This window comes from Phoca vitulina, unplaced genomic scaffold (genome assembly GCF_004348235.1).
Source record: "Phoca vitulina isolate PV1807 unplaced genomic scaffold, GSC_HSeal_1.0 scaffold6, whole genome shotgun sequence".
In the NCBI taxonomy this organism is placed as follows: domain Eukaryota; kingdom Metazoa; phylum Chordata; class Mammalia; order Carnivora; family Phocidae; genus Phoca; species Phoca vitulina.
The window spans coordinates 34,370,200-34,396,300 of record NW_022589709.1 but is presented as its reverse complement, the minus strand read 5'-3'; the positions used below and the strand labels follow the sequence as shown (position 1 = coordinate 34,396,300).

At 39.8% G+C, this 26,101-nt stretch overlaps 1 protein-coding gene across 2 annotated transcripts in view; it reads right to left on the bottom strand.

Moving 5' to 3' along the window:
• The window catches only part of PCSK1 (proprotein convertase subtilisin/kexin type 1), a 39,449-nt gene that overhangs the window by 9,683 nt on the left and 3,665 nt on the right, over nt 1-26,101 (bottom strand). Inside the window, exons 3-9 of one of the 2 annotated variants that reach the window (XM_032403967.1) lie at nt 23,013-23,123; nt 20,474-20,620; nt 19,131-19,207; nt 13,770-13,858; nt 10,705-10,877; nt 9,411-9,623; nt 6,829-6,929 (exon numbers count right to left, since the gene is read on the bottom strand). In XM_032403967.1, coding sequence (XP_032259858.1) covers nt 6,829-6,929; nt 9,411-9,623; nt 10,705-10,877; nt 13,770-13,858; nt 19,131-19,207; nt 20,474-20,620; nt 23,013-23,123 — 911 coding nt within the window. The remainder of the gene's footprint in view (nt 1-6,828; nt 6,930-9,410; nt 9,624-10,704; nt 10,878-13,769; nt 13,859-19,130; nt 19,208-20,473; nt 20,621-23,012; nt 23,124-26,101) is intronic. The other variant, XM_032403968.1, reaches the window with a different exon arrangement.

Genomic DNA, 26,101 nt, shown 5'->3' with positions numbered 1-26,101 from the left:
GATTTTAAAGACACAGTCTGGTTACCTATCCTTAAATACTTTTGCCTCTTTTCCTTATATATCAAAATTAAGAGTATACTTATCTTGATGAGCACTGAGTAATACATAGAACTGTCGAATCACTGTATTTCACACCTGAAACTCATGTAACACTGTATGTTAATTATACTGGAATTAAAATTTAAAACAAACAAATTGTCAAGAAACTCTTAGCTACTTGAGATCACTCTTGCAAGGTACTATGCTGAATACTTTAAGGATGTCGAAGGAGGTGGTTCCTGTCTTTAGGAAGATTACAATCCAGCAAAGGACTAAGTCTTTGTATAACTCTAATGTATCCGCTGAATGCAGTATTCATGGAGTCATGTATTACAGGAATTAGAGGAGGAAGAACTCTGGGGATGGAAGATCTGGGAAAGCTTTGCTGGAAGGAAGTGTTCTGTCTGAATTTTGAAGATTGGGTAGAATGTCAGGGAGTAGAGAGATGGAAAAGGGATGGGGCAAGAAAACAAAACCTACAAGGCAGAAAGTGCAGGCTGTGGCCAGAGTACAGTGAGTAGTCTGGTTGGTGGGAGCAGGGAAGAGTTTGATAGAGTACTGAGCCAGATAGTGAAGACCTTGCACGCCAGGAAAAGGAGCTTATACTTTATTCCCTGGGCAATGGGGAATCAAGGATTTTTGAGCAAGGAAATGGTATAATCAGAAGTCTTGGTAAGATTAATTTATCAGCATTATAAGATACATCAGACATACTTGGGAATGTTGGGTCCATTAAAATGAAGAGGCAGCCTTCCCAGATCACTCTATTTAAAATTTCAGTTCTCCTCACAAACTCCTGAGCTCCCTTATCCTGGTTCTTTTTTTCTTTTATAGTACTTACCACCTTCTAACATACTGTGCAACTCATTTGTTCTGTATATTATTAATGTCTGTCTCCCTTGTTAGAAATAGCTGTAAGAAGGGCTGGGATTTTTATCTATCTAATTCTCTAATGTGTACCATTCAGAAGAATGCCAGGCCTAGGGTATATGCTGAATTAAACATTGGTTGGTTGAATGATTGAATGTGCCTAAGTGTTAGGTGGCCCCAATAATTTTAAAAACTTATCGCTATTAGTCATTAGATTCTTCCAAGATCACAAGTTTTTCCTTAGCTTTGAGACCTGTGTTGTTTCTATCAAGCCAATCAAGTGTTATTTAACAAATAAATACCCAAGTGTGTAGTCTTTAGGTTTTCCATCTTAGCACTAAGTCGTGTAACAACCATCAGGGGAATCTGGCTCAATTTGCTATCTTTCCCCAGAGCCCAAAATGTACTGGTTAAGCAATCCCCTAGTGACAAGAAAGAAGCAGCATACATTCTTAAACATTGAGGAGTCTGGTTCTTGGTTAAAATCCCACAGGCATATAACCAATTCAGACAATTAGAAGTTATTTCAAATCATGAGGTCAGAATAGGGAGTAACAGAAAGCACATCAAACAATTTCCTACCAAAGACCTATGTGATCTTCAGCAAGTCACTTCATTTCCCTGGGCCTGAGGTGACTCCTCTGTAAGACGAGAGGGTTAAGTATGATCATCTTCAGAATTCTTTACAATTCAGACCTCCTATCTGTCCAATATCATAAATACTTCATTTAGATTGTGTTTCCATGTTGGCCAACCCACATTAAGGAATAATTAACTAGCTTAGCAGAAGTGGCTATTTTCTCAATGCAGAAACTAATTCTGTTCTATGAAGCATCTTATTAAAATTCTTGCTTCCTTCCAGTTTTTTTAAAGGAAGTTTTATCTAAAAGCCTCTTATCAATGTGGTCAATGGGAAACACATCAATTTCCCATTTGGACCATCAGTGCAAGCAGGTGTGTATATGGAAGTTGGGAAGAGGAAGTGTACTAGGGAGGTATAAGGAAGGCAGGGTTATAATAATCAAACACAAAGCATAGCCTTTCTATAGCAGAACATTTACTTTATATTTAGTTGCAGGTTTTATTATTTTATTTTCTTTTACCTATTCTTTGCAAAATATTCAAGGGAGCTTCACTGTCATGCAATTAGGAAAATTAAGCTTGTTTTCCTAACAGAGTTATTCTTCATTTGTGTGATTGCTTTTCAGAAATGAAAAGGAGTTGCTAACAATAGTGCATCTCATTCCTGACAGCCTTCCTTTGTTAATTAGTGCTCAACAGCATCCAGAATAATTAAATTTTTTAAAACTGCATTAGGTTGCTAATCAAGGATATGTTTATAGAAAATAAGGGTTATGGAATTAAACATTGAAATTAAGCATTGCTTCTAATTAGTGTAGGTAAAGTAATCTGGAGACAAAATTCTAATGTGAAAAATCTTGCTACCTGGTTCAGCCTCTAAACACATGTAAATACGCCTAGATATTAAAGATTTTCTAACCTGGTGACTTTCCAACATTGCACAATTCTGAGTCAAGGATTTCTTTGATGTGCTTTATCCAAAGGTTTTATGCAGCATTGAAATCCTATTTCCCTTCCTCTAGCCTTTCATGAAAACAGAAGATTGGTTCATCTGTATGTTTAATACCTCCACAGGTGTAAAGGGATTCAATGTTTTACTTCAGAATTTTTGTTCTCTATTAAAAATTATTCTGATTCCTTTGCTCTCAGGAGACTGGGGTTATTGCCTGCTATCTTTCTTAGGTATACTGACTGCTTAACAATAATGGTGCCAGAGGCATTAGTCCAAGGAATTCCTGTCTCTCATTGTATATATCTATAAATATATATATATATAATACACCTATTCAGTACCTTATCGAGCATCTTTACTACCACAGCTGGATGAGATTATAGGAAAACTTCTTACAGCTGTTTCTCAAAATTTAGTGAAGGTACTACCAGCATTAAAACTGGCTGGGATACTTGTTAAAAACGGGGATTCCTAGGCCACATACGATACTTAGGAATCTGAGTGGCTGGCATTAGGATTTAGGAGTCTGTCTACTAATTAAACTCCTAAGGTGATTGATTATGCTGGTGTTCAAGAAACACTCCTCCAGGAAGGGAAAGTACTCCTCTACACATATTTGAGCCAGGAACCATTCTTTCTCCTTCCTTCTCCTCTTCCCATTCCCCAGCATTCCAGCTATGTCTTCTTTAATGTAGCATAATAAGTAATCTGCTTGTGACAAGGAACAATTTATGAGAAACTCAGGAGCACATGAGTTATGGCGGTCCTTGATCAGTATCGGTCTTCTTAACGCCCCTTTCTTTGAGGGGATGGCAGACTGCCATTGAGCATCTCCTCTCCCTTGCAGGGCTGTGGGAGGCAGTGTGGGACAGTAGTTCATGGCTCGGGTTTGAGATGGCCTGAACTTGCATCTCTTTGCGGGCTCTTGGTTACATTCCTCAACCTCTCTAAGCCTCAGTTTCTTCTTTTATAAAATGCGACTAATAATTTCTTTTTCACAAGGCTGTTGTAAGGGTTTGAATTAGTATTGCACACAAAGAGGTTAGCGCAGTGTCCAGCCCATAGGAAGAACCTGACAAATCCTAATGTTATTATTCTTGATAAATTTAGCCCACCATTATTCTTCAGTATCCATAGTTGTTCCTTGAGCAGCACTTGGTTAAATTATTTCTCCCAATCTTGATTATCTAGGGGCACTTCTAGAAATACTGGCATTCAGAATTTCTGAAATAATCATCTCCGTATAGACAATTGAATAGAGTTCAGAAAACCATCTATTTGAGAACGGACACTTCAAGAATTTCCCTGTACTTTGGCATGAAGTATATAAAATGTAAGCTAGATTATGTCTATCTTACTGATGATTGAATCCAAAAGAAAGGAATTAAATTCTTATTACATGCACCAGGGAGATCATGGATTCTTAATCTCTCTTAAATCATGAACAGTGTGAGAATCTGATAGACCCTACAAACCATTCCTTCAGAAAAATGTCATATACCCACAAGCAATTCTACATCTAGTTTCAAAGAAGTTCATGAACTGCTGGAAACGCATCCATGTTATTTCAGAGCAATCCATGAAGCTCCTGCTTTAAAACTAACCTATTAAAAATTAACTGAAGTTAATGAGGCTAGATGATTCTTAGATCGTGTTCTCCTTGCACAGAAAAAAGTTTGAAATTTTAGAAATCAGAGGTTACAATTTTAAATTTTTCAGTTCTTACATGAAATTAATATTATATCTGTTCAGTGAGATGGGTGTTTCTATTATACTGGTCACTAGACAAGGATGGCTTAGGCCTGGCTAGTTACATTTACATGCATCTGATAGGTGTTGGGTAGAGAAGACTTAAAATTTTAAGGATTTTTTTTTTAATAGCTCCTTGGAACTAACAGCTTATATCCTCAAATCATAAATATCCTAAGACTATTTTACCACCTGTGCGAAACTGCTTGCCTTCATTGAAACTTATTTTCTTCTACTCTGGACTTTTCACCACCAAACTCAACAATTCATGTTGGATGATCTTTATTTGCTGATACCTTCAATTTCAAATCAGAGAATCTTATAAAGGAAAGAGGTTTGAAAAAAAATGGTATGATCCGACCCCTCCATTTTCTAGATGGTAAATTAAGCCCTCAATTGGAGATTAACTTGCCTAAGGTCACATAGCTAGTGATATGCCTAGAACTTGAAGCCATGTGTTCCTTGCACTTTTGAGTGCTTAAATTATTTTTCGCTGAATCCAAATTCAAGGATCTGCTGATGCCATTTTCCCTTGTGTTCATAGACTCTGCCCCCTGTCCATTCCCTTCCTGTTACAAATAAACTCACATTCTGAACTTAGCTCTTCTGCTGGGCCCCAGAGCTTCCAGTGTCCCTGTTTCAGACTGAGCCCCTGGATTTGCTCTTCCCTTACCAGACATCTTCCCAGCCCCTCCAAGTGGGTGAATTCTTGGTACAAACCTTGCTAGGCCTGTCTTTCTTAGCCACTGTGGCCATCTCATAGCTGAGATACCAGGACAAAACTATAACTCCACAGGTGGCCCCAGGGCTCTTGGATCTATGTTGGACTCTCCAGAACAAAGACTTAGCAACTTCGGGGTTTTTCCAGCTATGGCAGAGGCTAAGGTATTCTATTTTTCTGCTATTATGAACCTTGTCTACTGAATATGACATGAGGAGAATGCTTTGTTCTCTCTCTAGAGAATATAGATATTCTTCTAGGATAACCTTCTTATTAGGAAGGATGATAGTAACTTAGAAATTTCACCACTTCCTCTATCATGCAACCATAGCATCTGACTATATGTTTAAAGTGTTCTCACCACCAGAAAGCAGAAACAAGGACAAATAAAAAGCTGTGGGTACACAGTGTGCATCAGTTAGATTTTTTTTCCTCTGTATTAAGAGGTGGACTATTGGGTAACCAATATGAGGAACAAAATACTGTTAAATATACGTTAAATCCCTTTTTAACATCACACACTAAAATTCGAGGGGAATTTAAACTTATATACGGTAAAGGAACCATAATAAAAGGCATATCAATAAATGTTTATCGAATTTGGGGTTGTAAATATTTTTCTGAGCATGAAAGCAAAGGAAAATGCCTTAAAAGGATAGACAAATATAACTGTACACATACTAACTTCATTGCAATAAAAATTACTTATAAATAAAATTAAAAGGTAAATGTCAAACTAACCAAGCATTAATAACTTCTTGAAACTAAGGCCATAAAACAAAATCAAGGTCATAAACGAGCAATCACAAATGACAAATGGCCAAAGAATATAAGATACTGAGCTTCATTGCTAGTGAAATGAAAGCATATAAAGTTGAGATACCATTTTCTCCTATCAAAATAGCAAACATTTAAAAGATGATAAAAGTAACTTTGGTAAGGAAACTGGCACTTTTACACATACAGAGTTGGTGGGAAAATAAAATGATACAATCTTTCTGAACAGTAACTTGTCAATGTGTACCAAAATCATTAAAACATGCACACCCTTTGACCCAGAAATTCTTTTTTTTTTTTTTTTTTTTTTAATATTTTTATTTATTTATTTGAGAGAGAGAATGAGAGAGAGAGAGCATGAGAGGGGGAGGGTCAGAGGAAGAAGCAGACTCCCTGCCAAGCAGGGAGCCCGATGTGGGACTCGATCCCGGGACTCCAGGATCATGACCTGAGCCGAAGGCAGTTGCTTAACCAACTGAGCCACCCAGGCGTCCCTGACCCAGAAATTCTAATCAGGGGTGTTTGTCCTGAGGATATTACCAATATTTATGGATGAAAGAGGGTATCTAAACATAACTCAATGACTTTAATATAATTTGCATTTATATAATGAGATACTACAAAAAGATAAAAATTCTGTTTTTAATTCTCATGTCCTCTGAGATGTTAGATCAGCTCTAGGACTGGGCTTATATAATCTGGAAAAAAAAAAAAAAGGAAGTTCTATAAGCTTGTTGTTCCCAATACTACCCACAGGAAGTTATCTGCACAAAGTCTCTCCTGGTGGGAAGAAACAGAAGTGAAAAGACCTTGCAGCTGAGTGGGAGGGAAATTGGGAGGAAAGCATGAATTTGTAAAGGTCAAGGAACATTGATTTAGCCATGAGAATGTGCTCTTAAAAGATTATAGGGTAGATTTTAAAAAATGACAATTATGTGTACGTGGAGGTCCCAATTTTGTAAGATATGTGTGTGTTAAATCTACATTGGGATGTTAACAGGAAGAGAGCTTATTTTTATGATTATTTTTTATAGTTTCCTAAGTTTTCTATTGTAACCATAATTCAGAAAACAAGATATGTTGTTAATAATAAGAAGGAGAGGCAGCAAAGGTGGATTACAAGTTTCCTGGACCTTACTTTGCTTCCAGCGCTAGAGCGAAGATGCCAGCAGCCAGGGGTGCCGAGGCCGAGGTGCCCGTGTGGGTCTCTGTGCAGTCGTTGTGCAGGTCAGCACTTGTCTGGGTAGCATCCGGAGGGAAAGAAATGCGGGAGAACATGTGAGGAGGGTGCCCCTGTCCCTGGGGGTTAACCCTACCTATGGCCGCATCTGCTATGATCAGGAAACTCAGCTGATTCGCTTCCCTACTTCCTCCTCTAAACCACAGGCGGATGTTTGCCATCTGCTGATATTTTAGTTCATGCTCCTCTATATGCAACTTGTCTATAATTCTGGCATCAGACTGCCTTTTCTGGGTCTGAAGTACTCCCACTATGAATATTTTCTCTTCTGAGTTTCCCAAACGAAACGCTGTCTGTGAAGAAGGGACAGTTTCAAAATCACTGTGAATCATGCTGGCCCATTAATCATCAGGTCCATTGTGTGTGGTCTGGCATATTTAGAAATTCTGCCTCATGCAAAATTCCCTTTTGCCTTCAGAATTGACATTTGACTGTCTCTTCGGCACAAGGATGGAAAGCCATCTGATTTGGGCCACTTGAGCTACTTGCACAAAATGTGTTCAGTGTGTAGTTTGCGCTCACTGTTGACATAATTTGATGGCCCTGAGTTAGCATATTTGCACTTCGGTGAAAATGGTGTTTTTCAACCAAAGAGTGTGCTAGACTCTGATCTGGTTTCAAATTGTAAAACTGCTACTCAGTAGATGTGTCCCATGGGCATGTCACTCGGTTTCCCCATCTGTAGAATGAGGTTGACATTTCCTGACTCATATTCTGAGGTCGAAATGAGATCCTGTCTGTGAAAGCATTCTTACACAATATTACTGCATGTAAGGAATTACTCGGGCTAATGTTAGCTTAATGAAGAGGTTGCCAAGACTGAAGGGAAGAAACCAAAAAGACTTCCAGTCAGGCTGCCTTAAGGACCACAGTGGTGCTGGTTGAGCAAGTCACCGGGCCAAAGGATTACTAACAAGACACCCACCCGGGCTCCCACATTATCATTTTTAGCTAGAGATTTCAATGTGTGGGAGGGAGGTGTAAAAAAATAATTTGTTCTATTATCACCTCCTTTGGCTTCCCACTTGGAGTCGCTGAATTTCGCAAGTTATGGTGGCACTGCTCCTTAGAGGGCTGAGGAAGCAAGGCTGCCCTTTTTCCCTACTGACGCACGTAAGCCCCCGGAGCTGACTGAGCTGAGGATGGGGTTTGCGTAAGACAAAGGCTATGTTATTGCCAGTGTCTCAAATAGAATCCACCAGCTGTCGCTCCTCTGGCTGACTTACCTAAGGAGAGATCTTTACGAAGATGGAAACTTCCTCGGGCTTCAGAGTGCAGTAGCTCAGCTGAGGGCCAGTCTGTGCAATGCTGACTGAAATGCCTACCAGGCCATTTTCTGCAAAGCAACTTTAGACACCCCCAGGGGCTCTGAACACAAGGGGGACACATGTCTGATACGCCTCTTTCAAAGGCTAACAACTACTCCTGTCGTAAACAATTCCTGGAGAGAACATCACCATCTATTATTTGAGTAATTGAATTGGGCATGAGAAGGGGGCCGGTGCTTTTAAGTTGAGCCTAGGGTTTTACCATCTAAACTAGAGTGAGTTGCAGAAATGGGCAGAGTTCCAGAATAGTGATCTTGTATGAAAAAAGAGTACTGACAATTTTCTTTGAGATGCCATTCATAGGAATTTTACACACATTCCAGTGTCTAATTATTATGGGGTTCACCCACACTCTCATTGAATCATGACCTATTATTCCACTGAGATTACAATGTACAGGCTTTAGCCGGTTGGTTCTTTCTACATCAGGAGTTAAGTTTGGGGCCATACATTTTAGAATTAGAAGTCCCTCTCTTTGCTCTCAGAGCCCCCGGATGGCCCTTCATCACTGTGCCCTTGAAGGGAAATCCAATAATTGCCCTTGGCAGTCTGACTCATAGAAGTGAAGGCACAGCCAAGTGTGGGCTAGAGATGCTCTCTGAGCATATAACCTTCCCGAGCTGTTTATTCAGGCGCTGAGAAGTTCATCTTGGGGGAAATTTAGACTGTTATTTTCCTGCAGGTCATCCATTCTTAGGAGATGTAGCTAGTGTATGCTCTGTATTTTTATCATCTGCTAAAGGGCAAGTCAGACAATATCCTTGCTATTAAAGGATCACCAAGTACAAGGGTGGGAAAGCCCCTGCAACCCTGAAATCTCCTTTAAGGCTATTTTCAGGGAGGCATCACACTAGCAGAATAGACATTTGGATTCTTGGCTGTATGTAATGACAACTTAGTGGCTTCTCAGGGCTGAGTTTAAAAATGACAGAGAGGCAACATCGTCTTGGCAGAGGCGTCATTATCCTTGAGAGAGAAAACTTCCCACTGGATGCCAGCCTTTCGGGTGAGTACAGCGGGAGTCTCTCCAATTGAGTCCTCAAGCTTAAAGCTTAAGCAAATCAATTTGACCAGAGGTACCGACCAAAGGATCTTGCTGAACGCAAGCTGCGCTCTCCTACCTAAGCAGAGGAGCCAGACAAGACAACGTACGATTCGCTGGTCGGTGTAATCGCCGCTGCTGTACGAGGTGGCCAGGGTGGAGGAGCACTTCTCGGCGTACCAGGGGGACAGGCCTTGCTGCGAGGCACTGCTGATGGAGATGGTGTAGATGCTGTCCGTGTAGCCGTCACAGTCACAGTTATCGCCCTGACGCCCCCCGTTCCCAGAAGCCCACACGAAGATGGAGCCCTTTCCTTGTCTCCCCTAAAGGAAAAGCCAGACTACATCACATCTGTCATCTGTTGGGATCACTGGAACACCCCAGTGAAATCCCCCACAAATACATGCATGAGGTTCTCAGAGAGAGTTATTTGGAGTCCGTTTCCACTCTAGGTCCTCCAGCCTCCCTGTGGGAAGCCTCAGGAGACTGCGTAGGAGAAGTCCCTGGGCTGCGACTCTGCCGGTCTTCCCTCCCCTGGGCCCTCCCTGGCATGGGTCTGCGTGAGTGCTTTTCTTTCTTTTCCTTACTGTGCAGGTTCATACTCTGGCCTTTAGCACTCACTCATATTTTTGCACTCTTCCCTTGGCTTATGTCACCGTGTTTGAATCTTTGAACTTCCTCTCTTTCTTCCTGCTTGCATCTTCTGGCTGACTGATTGACAAAATCAGGCATTATTCAGATCTGTTTTGCAGCTGCATTAAAAGGGACTCTTCAATTGAATGCAACTCGTCAAGGCTACTCTTTCTATGACTTCTCAATCTGTGCTCTCCAGAGTTTCTACTTTTGTTTGATCCTGTGCAGAACGAGGCCTTAGAATCCTGCTAAGAATGCAGTAAACAGAGCAACACCAGCAAGGCACAAGTCCGCACCAGGCACGTACAAAATGGGAAGTAGCACATAGCTATATTTTAGGATGCGTTTCCAGAGAGTTGAAAGAAGTCTGGGTAGTAGTGTCCCTAGTGTAAACATCCAAAAGCAGCAGGAAAATGAGAAAGGACATATCCAGAGTATTTCTTAATTTTATTTATTTATTTTCTGATTTACTTACTTGTGTTTATTTTTTAATTTTTTAAAAATTTTATTTCCAGAGTATTTTTTTAAAGTAAATATTCTAAGAGTATAAAGAATCTCTGTTGAATGTTAGACCCAGATGGGGAAAACTCTCTTAACCCTTAACTTCTGTCCCTCCGAAGAATGATTTGGCTCTCTAAATGCATTTCAAATTGTAGGCAATGACAAGAAATTCAAAGCCATTTCTTTCCATATAAGCTGAGTGTTCTTCCCTTTCCTTCATATCCAAATGGTCAGGTTTCATTTCAGGCGGGTCTGTGTTAAGCATCTTACCTGTTTGACACCATATTCAAAAGCCTTCTGGGCCAGTCGGCCAGGCCCCTCCACAGTTTTCCCGTCATCATTAGGGCCCCAGCTGGCACTGTAAATATCCACATGTCCGGGATTGAATCCAATTGAACTGGCTTCAATAGCATCAGTCACAATGCCATCCAGCATTCTTATGCCTGAGCAGTAAATCACACAAGAAACAAGTAAGTGGATGTCAGCGTGTACATGTAGAATGGTATAATGCTCTTAATATTCATTTTATTTTCATTTTTTTAATACTCATTTTATAGAAGACTCTCAAAAGAGTTAAAAACAGGATAACCACTGGAGGTCTCAAGTGCCTGTGATCAGGCTGCTATGAGCACAGAAGGAAGATACAAGTCACTGCCTCCATAAGCTTTGGTATCTGCCCTCTATGCACTAAGCAGGGACCATGATCTTCACTGATTACAAAATGTCTCCCCTCCCTTCGCCAGCCCAATAACCTGAAAATGACAGGACAGCTTTTGGAAAGAGGCATCAAACAGCCCTCCCTTGACCTGTCTGTTCATGACTATACCACGAACGACTGTTGCCCAGCCTGTGCCCTACGAAGGATTCTGTATGGGACACTGTGTAGCTTGAAAAGATCTACCCACAAAAGGAAACTAACAAATAGGGAAAGAACTCTTGTTTCTGAGCACTGATTAAAAATAACCCAGAGGCCATTCTTTTATGTGTTTGCTGAGAAACATTTTCAAGGAACATGCTTCCTTTTCTTCTAAATAATCTCAAGGATGAAATCATTGCCATGGATTTTGCTCCTGAGGGGGAATCATTTTTCATTAGAAGAAGGCAGACGTGGTAGCTCTTTGTACTTTCTAACAGGCTGTCACCTGTCATCAGACTCATGTATTCAAGAGCCAGGAAGGCAAAAGCAATTTAGACAGATACAGGCAACTACCGGGTTATTCCTGGCTTCAGGCTGATCATGTAGTAGAGTGCACAGTCTTCTTTTTGCATGCTATTATTTACTATGGCGCATAGGTAAAAGAACATGCAATTAACATAATTAGCAGAAGTCATATTGATTAAAACAAAACTGGTTAAAAATTTATTTTGGAAAAAAGAAAAAATCCCATCTCCACTTACTAGCTGTGTGATCTTGGGCAAGCCACTTAACCTCTTGTGCCTCAGTTTCTTCAATTTTTAAAATGGGGATAATAGCAGCTGATGTGCCTTGAGGATATACTATATGCAGCTACCGTGCTGAGGCCTTAAACATATGGATTCCTCTATCTTTAGGACAACCATTTGAGATGGGTGCCATAATTTTCCCCATTTTACAGGTGGACTATAAGTCCAGAGAGGGACAAAGACTTGCTCAGGGTCACACAACTTGAAACTGGGGAGGTGGGACTTGAATCCCAGAAATGTAGCACCCAAATCCAACCTGTTAACTTACAGAGTACACCACCTATAATGTGTTGTAGAGTCAGTGGTGCCTACTAAGTGAAAAGTATTATTTAAAAATGCATTTGGGGCTAGATCATCAAAGGGTGGAATAATGAAAAAAATCTCAGTAGACTTGGAATCAGAAGTCTTGTGTTTTAGTTTTGCACTGCCACAAACTAGCTATTACCTTGAGAATCTTCCTTCTGATTACTCCTCTATAAAATGAAGGGATCAGAAGATTCTCTCACAAACTATAGCTAGATAGTTCATCATGACTTAAAAAGGGAAGTATTTCTGTAGGTGATTACCTGATTTGTGCTCTGCCTTCATTTTTTAAAAATTAACACAGCACTTAAAAAAGGGGGGGGATCACACAGCATTTTGACAATGCTGGTATCAGAGGGATCAGGAATGACACAAAATGTAATAGTGTGCTGAATTAGGGAGAGATTCATTATATGTGCCACATGCGTGTTCATTTGATTTCTTAAAAGGAAGTCATAATCAAATTCAAGGTATACTTATGCAGAGTTTAAAGGAGCTTTACTGTCATTGGCATATTCTACAGATGATCTTTTCTATTGTAGCTTGGAAAACAAACTAAACTCAAAGTTGCTAGCATAACTGTGAAAGCCCAAGGTAGGGATAGTGAAAAGAGGAGAGACAATGATTATATTCTCTGTGAGCCCCTGCCAGTCCACCGTCCACCCATCCTCAAAGGAACGTGGACTGCATCATTGGGTTCTCTTGCCTTCCCACTGGCATCAGTCAGCGGGAAGACAGCAGCAGGAGGCTGGGGGATGAGGGGAGAGCGAGGTACTCATTCCCTGGGATCCTCCTTGCCTAGAAGAAGCCCTGTTGTTGCCCTCAGGGCCACAGCTCCTGTCCAGTGGTTCTCTCCTATGGCCCCAACTTTCTCCAGTTGCCACTGACCTCTCCTTCCCCTTGCTCCTTTAGGCCTAAAGGTGATAACATCTGTCTTCATTTGTTACTCCTTATTGGTTTCCCTTTACTCTTTTTTTTTAAGTTTTTATTTTAATTCCAGTTAGTTAACATACAGTGTTATATTAGTTTCAGGTGTACAATATAGTGATAATGTCCCTTAAGTCTTGTAAATAATTCCTCTATTAAATTGCCCCAATGGAACTTAGTATGTTTCCCCACAAAGACACAGATTCTAGATCTGTGCTGTCAAAGATAACCTTTGGCTTCTTCATGTAACCAGTATGTATTCTTTTATTTTCTTAAGACAGTTATTTGCTATGAAGAATGACAGAATTGAGAGGCAGGGAAAGTCTTTGCCTAAATTCACCTCCTCCTTCTGTTCCCTTAGCAAGCACTCAATAACAAACCCTTGTAAATTAGCACACAGAGAAAATTAGCTTTGGTTCAAAAGCTTTTCAACATTTCCATTTTTCTCCCCACAAAGATGTGTAGGCTATATTCAGCTATCATTTTTTAGGAATCCAGAACTATTGATTTGTTTGCAAATCACACTTAAATCCTGAAGCATATTTTACATGGAATTCATTTCTTCCTCTGGTTGTTGAAAGCCCCCTTCCCCCCTTATTTATACCAGGTGATGCAAGACTCAAATTAAAGTTCACAACTCTAGGAGCAACCCTCTGCTTTACCTCCAACTTTGGAATTGTATGCAACTCCGACCCCACACTTGTGATTATTTGCTTGCATGGCAATTTCTCCTGCACATCTGGTCCCATGTCTGAAGATTAAAAATAGGAATTATAAAACATAAATGAGGGCAAGCTGTCGTTTGCACATGAATCCTTGGTACGTGGCCACACCAACTTTTTGTCAGCCTTGTTGCCGGTTCCCTGCCCATCAGTATTAGATGAAGTATAGGTGTCATGATACAGGTACTGGAGCCAAAGTATGTGATTCACTTTCCAGCTTCTGCCACTGACTAGTGGTGTGACGCTGGGTAAGTTATCTGTCCTCAAGGGTTTTGTGGCAACATATGAGATATTGCATGTAGGGCACTTAGAATGGCGGCTGGTATAATGATAGAACTCGGGAAGTGTTAGCTATGGATACTGTCATGAGCAGCTCTGACACTTTCCGAAGCCGTCTCAAAGAAATGACGTCTGCTCCATACGTTTTGGTGAAGTTGCTCCTCACTCCCTGTCTAATGACTTCCTTGGATTAGGTTATCCTGGACCAATCCTAGTAGGATAAGTAGAACAGAATTCTCCTCTCAAGCCGTCTTCCCCTCCTCTAACCATCCTCCACCAAACTAAAGCAACTGAGGGTTTTCTGATACCAAGGAGAGTTTGAGATTTTAGCTGGTTAATTGGGAAACCAGGGTCGTCCTGCAACTCTGACTGGGGCCAGAAGCCTGAACAAGACTGGTTTTGCCATCAGGCAAAGAGGGTAATTGATGATTTCAGAGTATCTGGAGGGAAAAGTCCATCTCTAAAACAGAGCAGAGTCCGCCATTCAAGCATCAATTCTGAAAATCTAAGGATAATAATCTTTTCCTACCCCCACCCCCCCCCCGACCTTAGGAGGGTCAATAAGCCAAGAGAACTTTAATGTGAATTTATTTCATGACTTCATTCCACTGTGGAAGCCCCTGAGAGCCATGGAGAGGCTTGTTGGTGTTTTGGAGGAGCTGACATAGGAAAGAGGGGAAGAGTTAGTTCTGAGCAACACTGTCAGCCACCTAGTTTTAGACATCACTACACTAGACATCTGTTAATTTAGCCCAGCAGGGAATATACAAATGCTAAATTGACTATCCAAAATAATTCTTTTTCACTTCTCTCTCTCTCTTTTTTTTCCCTAAAGTACCAAAGATGATTTCTTGGTCTCCTTTTACTAAAGGATGTTTCTGTTTTTTCATGTTAATACTGGAGAGGAATCCTAAGTCAGAACAATATAATTATCTTTAATTCAAAGTCTTTCCTAATGCAGCAGACATCTGCTGCTTCTTTTTTTTTCTCCTAGCATTTTCTCCTTTAGGGAGGTAGCTTTCCCTCACTCCTTGTGAGTCTATCATGAGCCTCTTCTTCCCAGACAGCTTTCAAGGATTGTGGCATATTCTGGGGAAGAGAATCCTATTCTCTCTCTAGAATCTACAGCTTTAAGTTCCATGAGCCATGTGGATCTTCCTGCCAGGCAAGATTTTTTTTTTTTTTTTTTTTTTGAGAATGAAGCTAATTGGAGGCAAGTAGCTAAGAGATGGAGACAGTTATTGGGGTCCTAAGAGCATATTATTTGAGCTCCTGGATCTTGGAATGCCTGAAGCTAGACCATCCCTTGGGTGATTTTTTTTTTTTTTTTAATCCCCATTTTACTTCATCTTTGAATTAGGATTCTCTCACTGGCAACCGAAGCTGCCCTGACCAACACACCCATTCTCTGAGAATTGTGTGCACATCGAACACGTAAAAAGAAACTTATGCTTCCTTGATGGATTAACTCTCTTTGCTTTTGTAGAAGGAGAAACTGAGTTGTCCCGCTCTGGAAAGTGTGTTCCTAGAAGTCACCACCACCTGTATTTCCATGTACACAGGACAGGAGATAGGGCCAGGATAGCAGAATCTCCAGCTTGAGCCAATAGAATCAAACTGTTGGCAGACATTCCCAGCACAGCACCTCTGTCCTAAGAATGATGCAATGTGACACTGCCTATGATTTCTCTCTCTTTACATACTGAAAATTATCTTCTTTAAAGGTGCAGTAGAATCACGGTACAAAAAAGATTGATATTTTTCCCTTCTCTTACCCTCACTTCCCACCTCCACACCTTGAGAAAAACGGAAGGCTTTATCAAAGTGGTACTATGTCATTCTTTGTAGACCTGCAGCTTTTTTTCTTTCCTTAAATTAGTCTCTGAGATAAAAGAACCCTTTATTATCTTAGAACAATGGTAGTAACTGGCGTTTAAACAAATTGATTTTTAAAAAATTATTCCACAAGATAGTTTAAAGACTACTATTATCCTAGTTAAAATACCCTTGTCACACATGTTATTTAACTAGAAAAATAATCTGTAATCGGTATTGAAATTCTGAATATATAGATTCATGCCAGCTTAATAGTAAGAGTTACCTGCTCTTTTGAGATTTTTATTATTTAGTGATTCCTCTTTTGATTTGCAGAGGAGAATTCAAATGAAGCTTCTATTAATCTCATTTACATAGTAATAACGAACAGAAGCAACACAGATAGTTTGGGGAGATAATGCCCTTGGAATTGGGAGATAATAGGTCTCTAACTGCTCTAAAGTCCAAGACGAAATGGAGCCATTCATTTTCTAAACCTAAGGGATTTATTTCTGACAACATGCTAGAAGGGCAACTCTATTTTTTATTATACCTTTTGATAAATGATAGGGATGCTACCTTTTTGGTTGATAGTCAAGAGGACCCTGAGAGGTAGTTACTTATTGTGTAATTTTCAAACAGCAGATTCTGAATTGGCTCAGAAAATTGACTTGTCTCTGTCTCTGCTCCTCTCAGATAGTATTATTCTTGTCATGTTGATTTTTTACTGAAAGTAGATCTATCTTAGTTGCTAAATGTGAAGGCTTGATGATGATGATGGTCACCATCATAGCAAATACATTGCAGACACTATACAAGCCAATTACATATATTACATATAAACTCATTTAATCCCCATAATAACCCAACGAAGTAGCTACTATTATTATTCCTTTTTAATAGATGATAAAACTGAGGCACAAAAGCAGTTAAATAATTTGTTCAAGGTCACCCAGCTATTAAGTGGCAGAGCTAATATTTAATCTAAATCTAGCTGCAAAGCCTATACTCTTAGCTGTTTGGCTGTGTCACGTTAACTCTACACTATGTGGGAGGTCCATGGCAGGCTATGCTCTGGAAACTCAGAATTTTCAGGCACAAAATAAGTACCATTATATAGGCTACTTTCTTTGAAGGCTTTGGAGCTCTGTGAATTGGGGAAAATGTTGAATTGGCTCTCCAGTCTTATGAATACTGGATATAAGACTCCTCCTTTTGGGGGGAACAAAAAGGGAAATCTGAGTCCCCCCTTCTCATGAGTAGAGAAACTCTAGAGAATATCATTTTACCAAGTATTTGGCTATCAAGCAGCCCCCACACAATTTATCATCCACATTGGATCCTGGGGCCAGACCTAGAGGACACTGCCTAGGAAGAAGGCTAGCACCTCCAGCTAACAGTCTCCTCAGCTGCACCCATATGGCTGAGAGCAGATTTCTCTTTTGGTCTTGATCAAGGAGGTGGAATGAGAGTTGTCATTTTTACTTTATTCTAACTTCTTAGAATAAAGTGCCCCTTTTGTCCAAGAACTTATTGCCCATTTCCTTAGGAAGTTCCGTTTAGGAGGGTAGAGAGCAAGTGCATTATCACCCATTTTAAGAGACAAAATGAAAAATAGAGGCAGAGAGAGGTAAGTGATTTCCTCAAGGTCACCTTCTCTACTGATAATTGGCAAAACCATGACTACCAGCCAGGCTAACATTACAAGGTCATGGTCCAAAAGAGCACGCATTCCTCCTGGCCCTGCACTGCCTTGACTTAGAAATACAGCTGAAAATTTGTCTGGGGCTCCTATCCTAAGTTCCTGAGATATCTAACTTTCCTCCAAGGGCACCCCCTGGTGGTTCTCGTTGTACTGTTACTGGAAAATTCTAACTTCTAGGCATTGTTTGTAGTTAACCCCTTTAAGAAATAAACCCTAGAAGTAAATGGTACTGAAAGAAGCAGTATCTTGGAACCATCCCCAAGCCTCCCCTTCTCCCCAAGGAGGAAATATACACCCAGAGGTTGAGGCTAAGTGCATGAGCCTCAGCTCTCTTCCTGGTGTTTGTTGGCCTTCTGGAGAGGGGACCTGTCCAAAGAAACAACTTTAGGTCAACATTACTGTACCAGCCACATGGGAATTCTGAGTGAGAATAAGAGAGAAAGGAAGAGGGAAAGAGGGAGAAAGAGAGCAAGAGAGGGAGAATTCAATTGACCCAAGTTGGGTAATAGTCCAAGAGAGAAAAAGCCACACAGAGAGAAAATTAACCCCTTTATGTTGAATCTTTCCATTCCAATCGTAGCAACAAACCCTAATTTTGCCTTGGCTTTGATCTATTTTGGCACAAATCTCTTCTGGGTGGAGCAAATGAAGAAGAAAGTATGGAAGTCTTCTTGAAGTTATGAGAGATGTTGCAAAAGAAGACTTCTGACATGGGTATGGACACTTGAGGCCATGTGGCTAGAGAGTGAAGTTTCTTTGCAGCTAGGAAAAAAGGTTAAGAAGTCTCTTGGCTCTGGCTCTTTATTTGGCCTCTTGCTTTGTCAGTTCTGGCTCTTGGCCTCCCTCATCACATTGTGGTTGCTAGGGAGAATTATTTTAGGAGTCAGAAGATACTCTTTTTCTCTTCCCTTTAGATTTACAATACCCAGCAGAAACTCTGGGAGAGACTACAGACTTGTCCAATGCCCCCAGAAAAATGTGATGGATTTGAGGGCCAGGCCTCAGAGTACATCTCTGTTGCCTGGTATCTGGCCATACTTTGCTGAGGGAACTGGTGAGCAAGGTTGTGGCCACCAAAAGAAGTCATGGGGATTTGTTATCTTTGTCCTCTCTTTTTATTTCCACAACTAACATCAAATATGTTGCTAATAGGAAAGGATTCATAGACGAATTGGAGTTGGAGAAGATGGTCTGGAGGATTTTACTCTTTATGACCCAAACATTCTTTCTAAAGCTATAACCATTCAGTACCATTTGAAGGGAGCATTTCATAACATAGAAAGAAAGCTTAATTAAAATATGACCCCATAAGCCAAAAGAAATACAAAAATAGAAGCATTGGTTTCTGCTTTAAAAGCAACAAAATATTGTGGTGTGGATGGTGTGCATGAAAACTTTTCTGAGAGCTGAAATGTGGATCATATTTATAGTGTAATTTTCTCAAATAAGATAAAAGCATTTTAAAGTACATATCCCCCCCCCCCCCATCCACATTTACTCACTTGTTCTCATTTGTGGGATCATAGCGGGGAAATGGATCATGGTCATTATCGTTAAAATCATAACTAGCCTCTGGATCCTAAAGAGACAATAGAAATAACCCTGTAGCATCATTAAAAAAAAAAAAAAAAGTAGCACTTCCCAAGCCTTCTGCCCCTACCCCCTCCGTCCTGGCTGATAGCTCAGAAGTCTGCATTTCAGAGTTTCTGGCCCAGTGGCTGATCATTTATTATACCCATAACCCAGGCATAAATGATGTACGTAGGAAAGTGAGCAAGCATCCAATTCTCAGTAAATGTTACCAAACCTGTGTAACTCTCTGAAGCTCATAGGATACTGGAACCAGAAGGAATCAGAGTTTACTTAGTTCGACCACCTCATTTTTTAAATGAGAAAACTGAGACCCAGAGAGGTTGAATGACTTACCTAAGCTCTAGAGCTAGTTAGCTACACTTGGACACTCATCTCTCTTATGATTATGGGTGCAAATAGGTGACTGTGGGGTGGGGCTCAGGTCCACAGTGATCTCCTTCAGCCTTCCCAGTTACACGAAATAAACATGTAATTTAATTAAAGAGAGTGTGCTTGAAATTGAACACAAGCTCCTAGGTCCCACCTCCTTTTCCAAACAGATTGTTACACTTACGCATCTCCGATGTAGGAGTTTTGGTACCAGTATGGTCTCTTCTCTACATTTTCTGTATCTTTCAATAACTCCTACTTTCTACTAATCTTTCTATCTCTCCTTTTTCTTCCCCTATCTTTTGCTCTCTAGCTGGAGAATTTTGAAGGAATGGAAAGGATGACAAAACAAGGGATGATCTTAAAGATGAAACACTGATCTTAAGGCCTAAGATATCATGTAGTACTTAACAGACAATTAAGTAGTTTTCATTTACTTATTTTCCATTCATAATAAACATTTCTTTTCTCAGCTTGCCATTTTTACACTATGTGTGTACATTTTGAATTTGCATGGAAGGACTCTCATTCACATAATTTCACAATGTCAGAGATATTCACCTATAAAGGATGTGAGGAAGAATGTACTGAGTGATGTAGAGTCTGAATGGCTTTTAATAACTTAGCTGGTATAGGTGCCTCCCCCCTTCCTCAACACACATGCTTTTGTAAAATCCTTGGCTCCACTGAATTCTTTCAGTGCCCACTGATACAAAAAAAGTTCTTATGTGCTGGCAGGAGGGTAAGAGAAAGAGGAAAACCATGGCCCATGATTCCCGGGGCCAACATCAGAGCAGTCTTCCACTTGAGAAAAGGAAAGCCTTAACAATGTGTCTTTGTAGACATCTCCCTAAGTTGTAGTCATGGGAGGGCCCCGACTCACATAATTTTCATAGATGTCTGTGTGATTCCACTCCAAGCCATCGTCCAGTACTGTGATAACAACTCCTTTGCCTGTGATGCCTTTTTGCCAAACAGGTATCACATGGAGATCCAGCTTGGGCAGGGCTGCAGTCATCCTAGTATCTTGCTGGTAAAGAAAAACAAAGAATTGGTAAAATCATGATTTACTTGCTGCAAAATGAGAAGTGAATCTCAAGTCTGGAGACCCATCTCCTCCCCCCCCCAAAAGGGTCACTCTACTTTTTAGAAGAAGGTGAAATAAAAAACAAAGTTGATGGTAGAGCCAAGTGAATCATCAGAGTACTGTTCTTTTCCCAGTTGTTCCAGTGGAAAATCCCCTGAAACGATGAATCGCTCTGTGCCCCTTCTCACTGAGCTTCATAGCTTCTAAGAAGAAGTTTATCCCCAAGTTTCATTCATTTATAATGACACACTCAAGCTTTTTATCTACCAGAGTTTTATTTGGTGTCCCATGTTCCCATCTCTCCCAAATCCTGAGCTGCCCTTGCCACACTGAACCTACTTTATATTGTCTGGTTCATAGTCATTCATGGATGTTTTAATAACTTTTCAAAAAGCAGAACCTGGAATGTCTAGGAGGCGGCCATCTCACCAAGACTTGCAATTTAATTGCCTATTTCCAGGTATGAGTGATGTATTTTTTTTTTCAAGTATCAGTGATTTAGAGAGGAAGTATCTATGAGAGGAGATTTGGAGTTTTGCTTTTCAGATAGATTTTCTGATAGTTACAGTGTATGGGACCACAAGTGAGAAGAGCTGGACAGCAAGGGAATAGAGAGATGAGCACATTTCCAAGCATTTGAGGGAGATGCTTTAGAAAAGTACCAGGTTTCTGGTGAAAGGGACAGTAAGAAATTTATAAATAATAATAGCCAAAAGTGTCAATGAATCAATTTCCCCTGGCTGATTCTCCTTGGAAAGAAGTAGGGGAAACTTTTTTTTTTTAGGATGTCTTCATTCACTTTAGAGAGAGTGAGCCCATGCAAGTGAGGGGAGGTGCAGAGGGAGAGAATCTCCAAGCAGACTCTCTGCTGGGCACAGAGCCCTACATAGAGCTGATCCCACAACCTGTAAGATCTTGACCTGAGCTGAAACCAAAAGTTGGACACTCAACCAACTGAGCCATCAAGGCGCCCCAGTAGGGGAAAACTCTTAAAAGAACTTACAAGGCCAACATGAAGCTAAATCACAGGAGGCTGGAACTACACATAGATTTTTGGCCAAAGCCAGAGAAGATTTCTGTGTCAGTTGCAAGAATAATCACACAGTGTGGTGGTTAAGAGTATGACCTCTGGAACCATGAATTATGGCCCTACCACTGGTAACCAGATGACTTTGGCAAGTTACTAAACTTGCCCATGTCTCTGTCTCTTCATCTGCTAAATGGGTATAATCATTGTATCTACAATATGATGTGAAAACTAAATGAGTTTATTCATCTCAAACACTTAGAATGGTATTTGACATACAGTCAATACACAAATGTTAATGAGTCTCTTCTACTGCAATGAACAAGTATTGCCTAGGTTAAGAGAATGTCAAGAGGAATCGATCCCTTTTCCCGTCCTTTATGCAACAAAGATGTCTAAGCCTTAACTTATGCTTGTCATGAAAACTTATCTTCTATAGTATTCTCAACAAAAAAAACACTTCTATCAACATGTATTACTGCCATAGAGGCTTAATATTAAAATGGAAGGGAGAACACTCTGCAGGCAAGAAGGGGCACTTAAGATTTCTCTACTCAGGGGGCCCTGGGTGGCTCAGTCGGTTAAGCATCTGCCTTCAGCTCAAGTTCAAGTCATGATCTCAGGGTCCTGGGACCGAGCCCCGTCTCAGGCTCCCTGCTCAGCAGGGAGTCTACTTCTCCCTCTCCCTCTGACCCTCCTCCCCTCTTGTGCTCTCTCTCTCTCAAATAAATAAATAAATAATCTTTTAAAAAACTTTCTCTACTCAACACACACATACCAATGAGGATTTGGTATCTTAAAAGTAAAACAGTTTGCAAGTCTAGACATCTGCTTGTAGATGTCTTTTGTCTCTCCTTGTGTTCCTTCCTTTAGCTTGGCTCAGAAATTCTCACTTTTAGCATGTAAGAATTGCCACTCAGGGCTGTATATACTGAATCATGTTCACTGTACCCTTTGGATGATTTAAAGGTTCTCAAGAGTAACTGACCAAATGTGATTTTTGCCATGATTACTGTTTTGGAACTCTTAACTTGCAAGACATGATTCTTCTGCATTTGCTCCAGATAAGCTTAAGAGAAGAAAGTAACAATCCTTCTTCTCATAGAAGCTAAACATCTGTGTTTCAGACACTTTCACCTAGTAAAACAGGAGATCCAGATCATGGAAGATCCCATCAGCCCTAATCTCCAGGTAACATAGCCCTCTACTGAATTGTCTATCATTAAAAAAAAAAAAAAAAAAATCTATTTTGCAGATGTAACAAAGTAAATAGCCCAGGTCCTATACAGTCCTTCTGTAAATACTTACCAAGTACCACTGCTGATTCCACATTGGATCATTGAAGAGATTTAGTGCTGAGTCTCTTAAAACTGAACGTTTACTTCTCTCTTTTTCATACTGTTGTTCAGCCCATATTACCTACAAGGAGTTTTATTGCAAGAAAATCAGCAGTCAGATAGTCACCTCTGTGTAACCATCTTCCCTCTAACTAGCTCCAGTACCCTCCCCATCAGAGTTGAGGCAGTTCAAAAATGTTTTCGTTTGACTGCAGATCAAACTGGCAGCTCAGTGAGAAGAAGGCATTGCCACTGGGGAGATGAACATTTCCTCTATTACAGTAAACTGTACCTTTAGGGGGAAGGGAAGGAATCAGTGAAGTGATGATTCCCTCAAATTATTTACACTATGATTCCAGTGGAGGTAAAAGTTCAGCCTGCTTCCATCAGCAAATGGACCATAATACTGATTTTTTATTGCGGTCTTAGGGTTTTGTAGCTGAAAATTTGTCCATTTTCATGTAATGAGTCAACAAGCTGAGAGATTCCAGAGACTGCTGTTATGGTGCTCTTACAGCTTAATTTCTCTTTCTTTACACGCAAAAGGTAGAAATTGCAAATGTTATGCCAGACAAGAAAGGTGCTGTGTCTTTGCAAATCTGAAACTCTGGCTCCCCTGTGCTTCAAGCTCCTGCTTAAGAGTATTTAATATGAGAAACAGATCCAGGGTGATGAATGAGTATTACTGACCATGCACACTTACCATTAATTTAGTCTCATGTATTATGCAAAGAGATCTGACAATACAAAAATTACCTTTCCCACATTTATGGCATAATCCTATTATACTTGAGACCCTGAGAGGGTGAGGGACTGCCTTGTGGTTATATTCATTATGAAATAATACCATGCTCTTATTTCGCTGAGCAACATGACTGTTTCTTACCCAAAACATATTCTCTCTGTTGTACACATGATGACAGTCCAGTGTCTGGTGGGATGTTGTTAATATGAGAATACTCATGAGTCAGATCCAAAAATAAAAACTAAAAAATAATTTGTTGCTGAAGGATAAAACCATCCACTAAGACTGTCCTGAATTTTCAATTAGAAAATCTATGGCAAACCTATTATAAATATTGGGAGGGACTTGAAAGCTAGACATTAGTTGCTATAATTTATTTTTAAAGAGCCTGTATGTTCAAGCTTAATTGTTTTGGCTTAAAATACCTCAATGCTTGTAATATACAGCCTGTCATCTGAGTTGGTCTTTGGAAGCTGGCTGCTAGGGAACAAGTACTAATCTTTGATAGAGAGAGTCACTTACAGTTGGAGATTTCATTAACAGACTTGTAAAGATAGCCTATTGCTGCATTTCAGAATGCTATTTTGAAAGAATATTATCCCCCATCAAAAAAAAAAAAGAGCAATAAAATGAAAATCAAAAGCAATTTTTTAAAAAGGGAATATAAGAAGAGGCACTCTGCCATCTGATCAGATAAACATTCCATTGTTGGAAACAGTGTTATGATTAATGTCATTAACTCCAAATCCCATATTAAGCTCTATAAGACCAGACCAAATGGAATAGAGGAAATTAGTGGTATCTTTCTTTTATGTATGTAATAGGTATCATGTACTTAAATGTAAATAATCCTTTTGATTTGGGAAGAGCATTAAAGATCATCTAGTCCAACTTTCCACTGCTAGCTTCTATGAGTTCTAGGATTTTTTCTAAAATAGTTATCTGGGGATAACTTTTCATAAGATTATATGGATTCTTTTTTTTAATGAAGTTATGTTGGAGATTAAATTCTTAGCCTTTCTTCATTATCACTTGAGATTTTTGCTCCAAAATCAACTATTAAAGAAATATCTAAAGAAAAGAACTGGGTCATTAGTTCACTTTAGTGAGATACTTGTAGTAATAATAACAGGTATTTCTCCACTCTGTCCAATTTTCTTCTGTGAAGATGAGAAGGGAGGTCAGTTTGACTTCCTTGTGCATTAGTGTCAGGCATGCATTTAGGCAGACAAGGAAATCTCTTCCTTGCTTTGCTCAAGGACTAAGCTTAGCCAGAGTCTTGGAAGTTGTCCTACTTTTCACAGCCCATACAATGAGTCATCTGCTTTGGGATGGCAAAAGGAAGATTTCACCGGACAAGAAACTTTTCAAGTAATCTTGAGCCTCTGATTTGGTCTCACACATCTAGCCATTAACCTGAGTAAAAGCTAGCTATGGGTGCCTAGGAGCTGTGGTTCGCTGGCCATGGTCCTGATATAGCGTTCTTTGCCTAGGTGTGGTGGCTGATAACCCAGGCCCAGGCATTCCCTACCCAGATAATTTGCCTTTTTATTCTTCATTTTAAAATTCTATCAGTTTAAGAACAAAATAAATAGGAAATTATTTCACAGGGTTTATAAATTCCATGTACTTTCAATAGTTTTATCACCTTTCTGTCACTTATATTTTCTTTCTAGCGAGTTGAAAGGGTGTATCCTATCTCTCACAAAGCTTCCATAATTCTCTGGAGTGTCCTAGGCAACAGAAATCATGATAACAGAAAACAGGCCAGCCAGGATAAATTTCTACCAGTATGGCACATTCTTGAGAAAAGGCAACATTGTGTATGCAAATTTCAATACTCCCAATATAGTCACCATTTCTATTGATACGTTTGCTGATCTTGAAAACAGACTTCAAAAATCAATAGGTACACTAGATATACATTCAAATTGTCCTCACACTATTTACCTATATTCATTCTAGACATTTCCTGCTCTTGCCTAATCATTGAATATGTATACAACCAGGATAAAAAGAGATCTAATGCTTTCAGTAAAACAATACAATACTTATGGAAACATTGGCTCATAAAGACATGGAATTAAAACTCACTCATTAGCACTAGTTCCCCATATAACCAAACCAAACAGAAATGGTAAAATGTGTTTTCAGTTATGCTGAAATTTATTAAAATCAATGTTCATATGTTAAATTTCTTTGGCATCCTCACATTAAAGTGCTCATAAATAATAGGCATATAATAAAAGGTTGTTAATTGATTGTACTGGCAAATATTTTTATTAGAGCTGCAATTTAATTTTCAATATTCATTT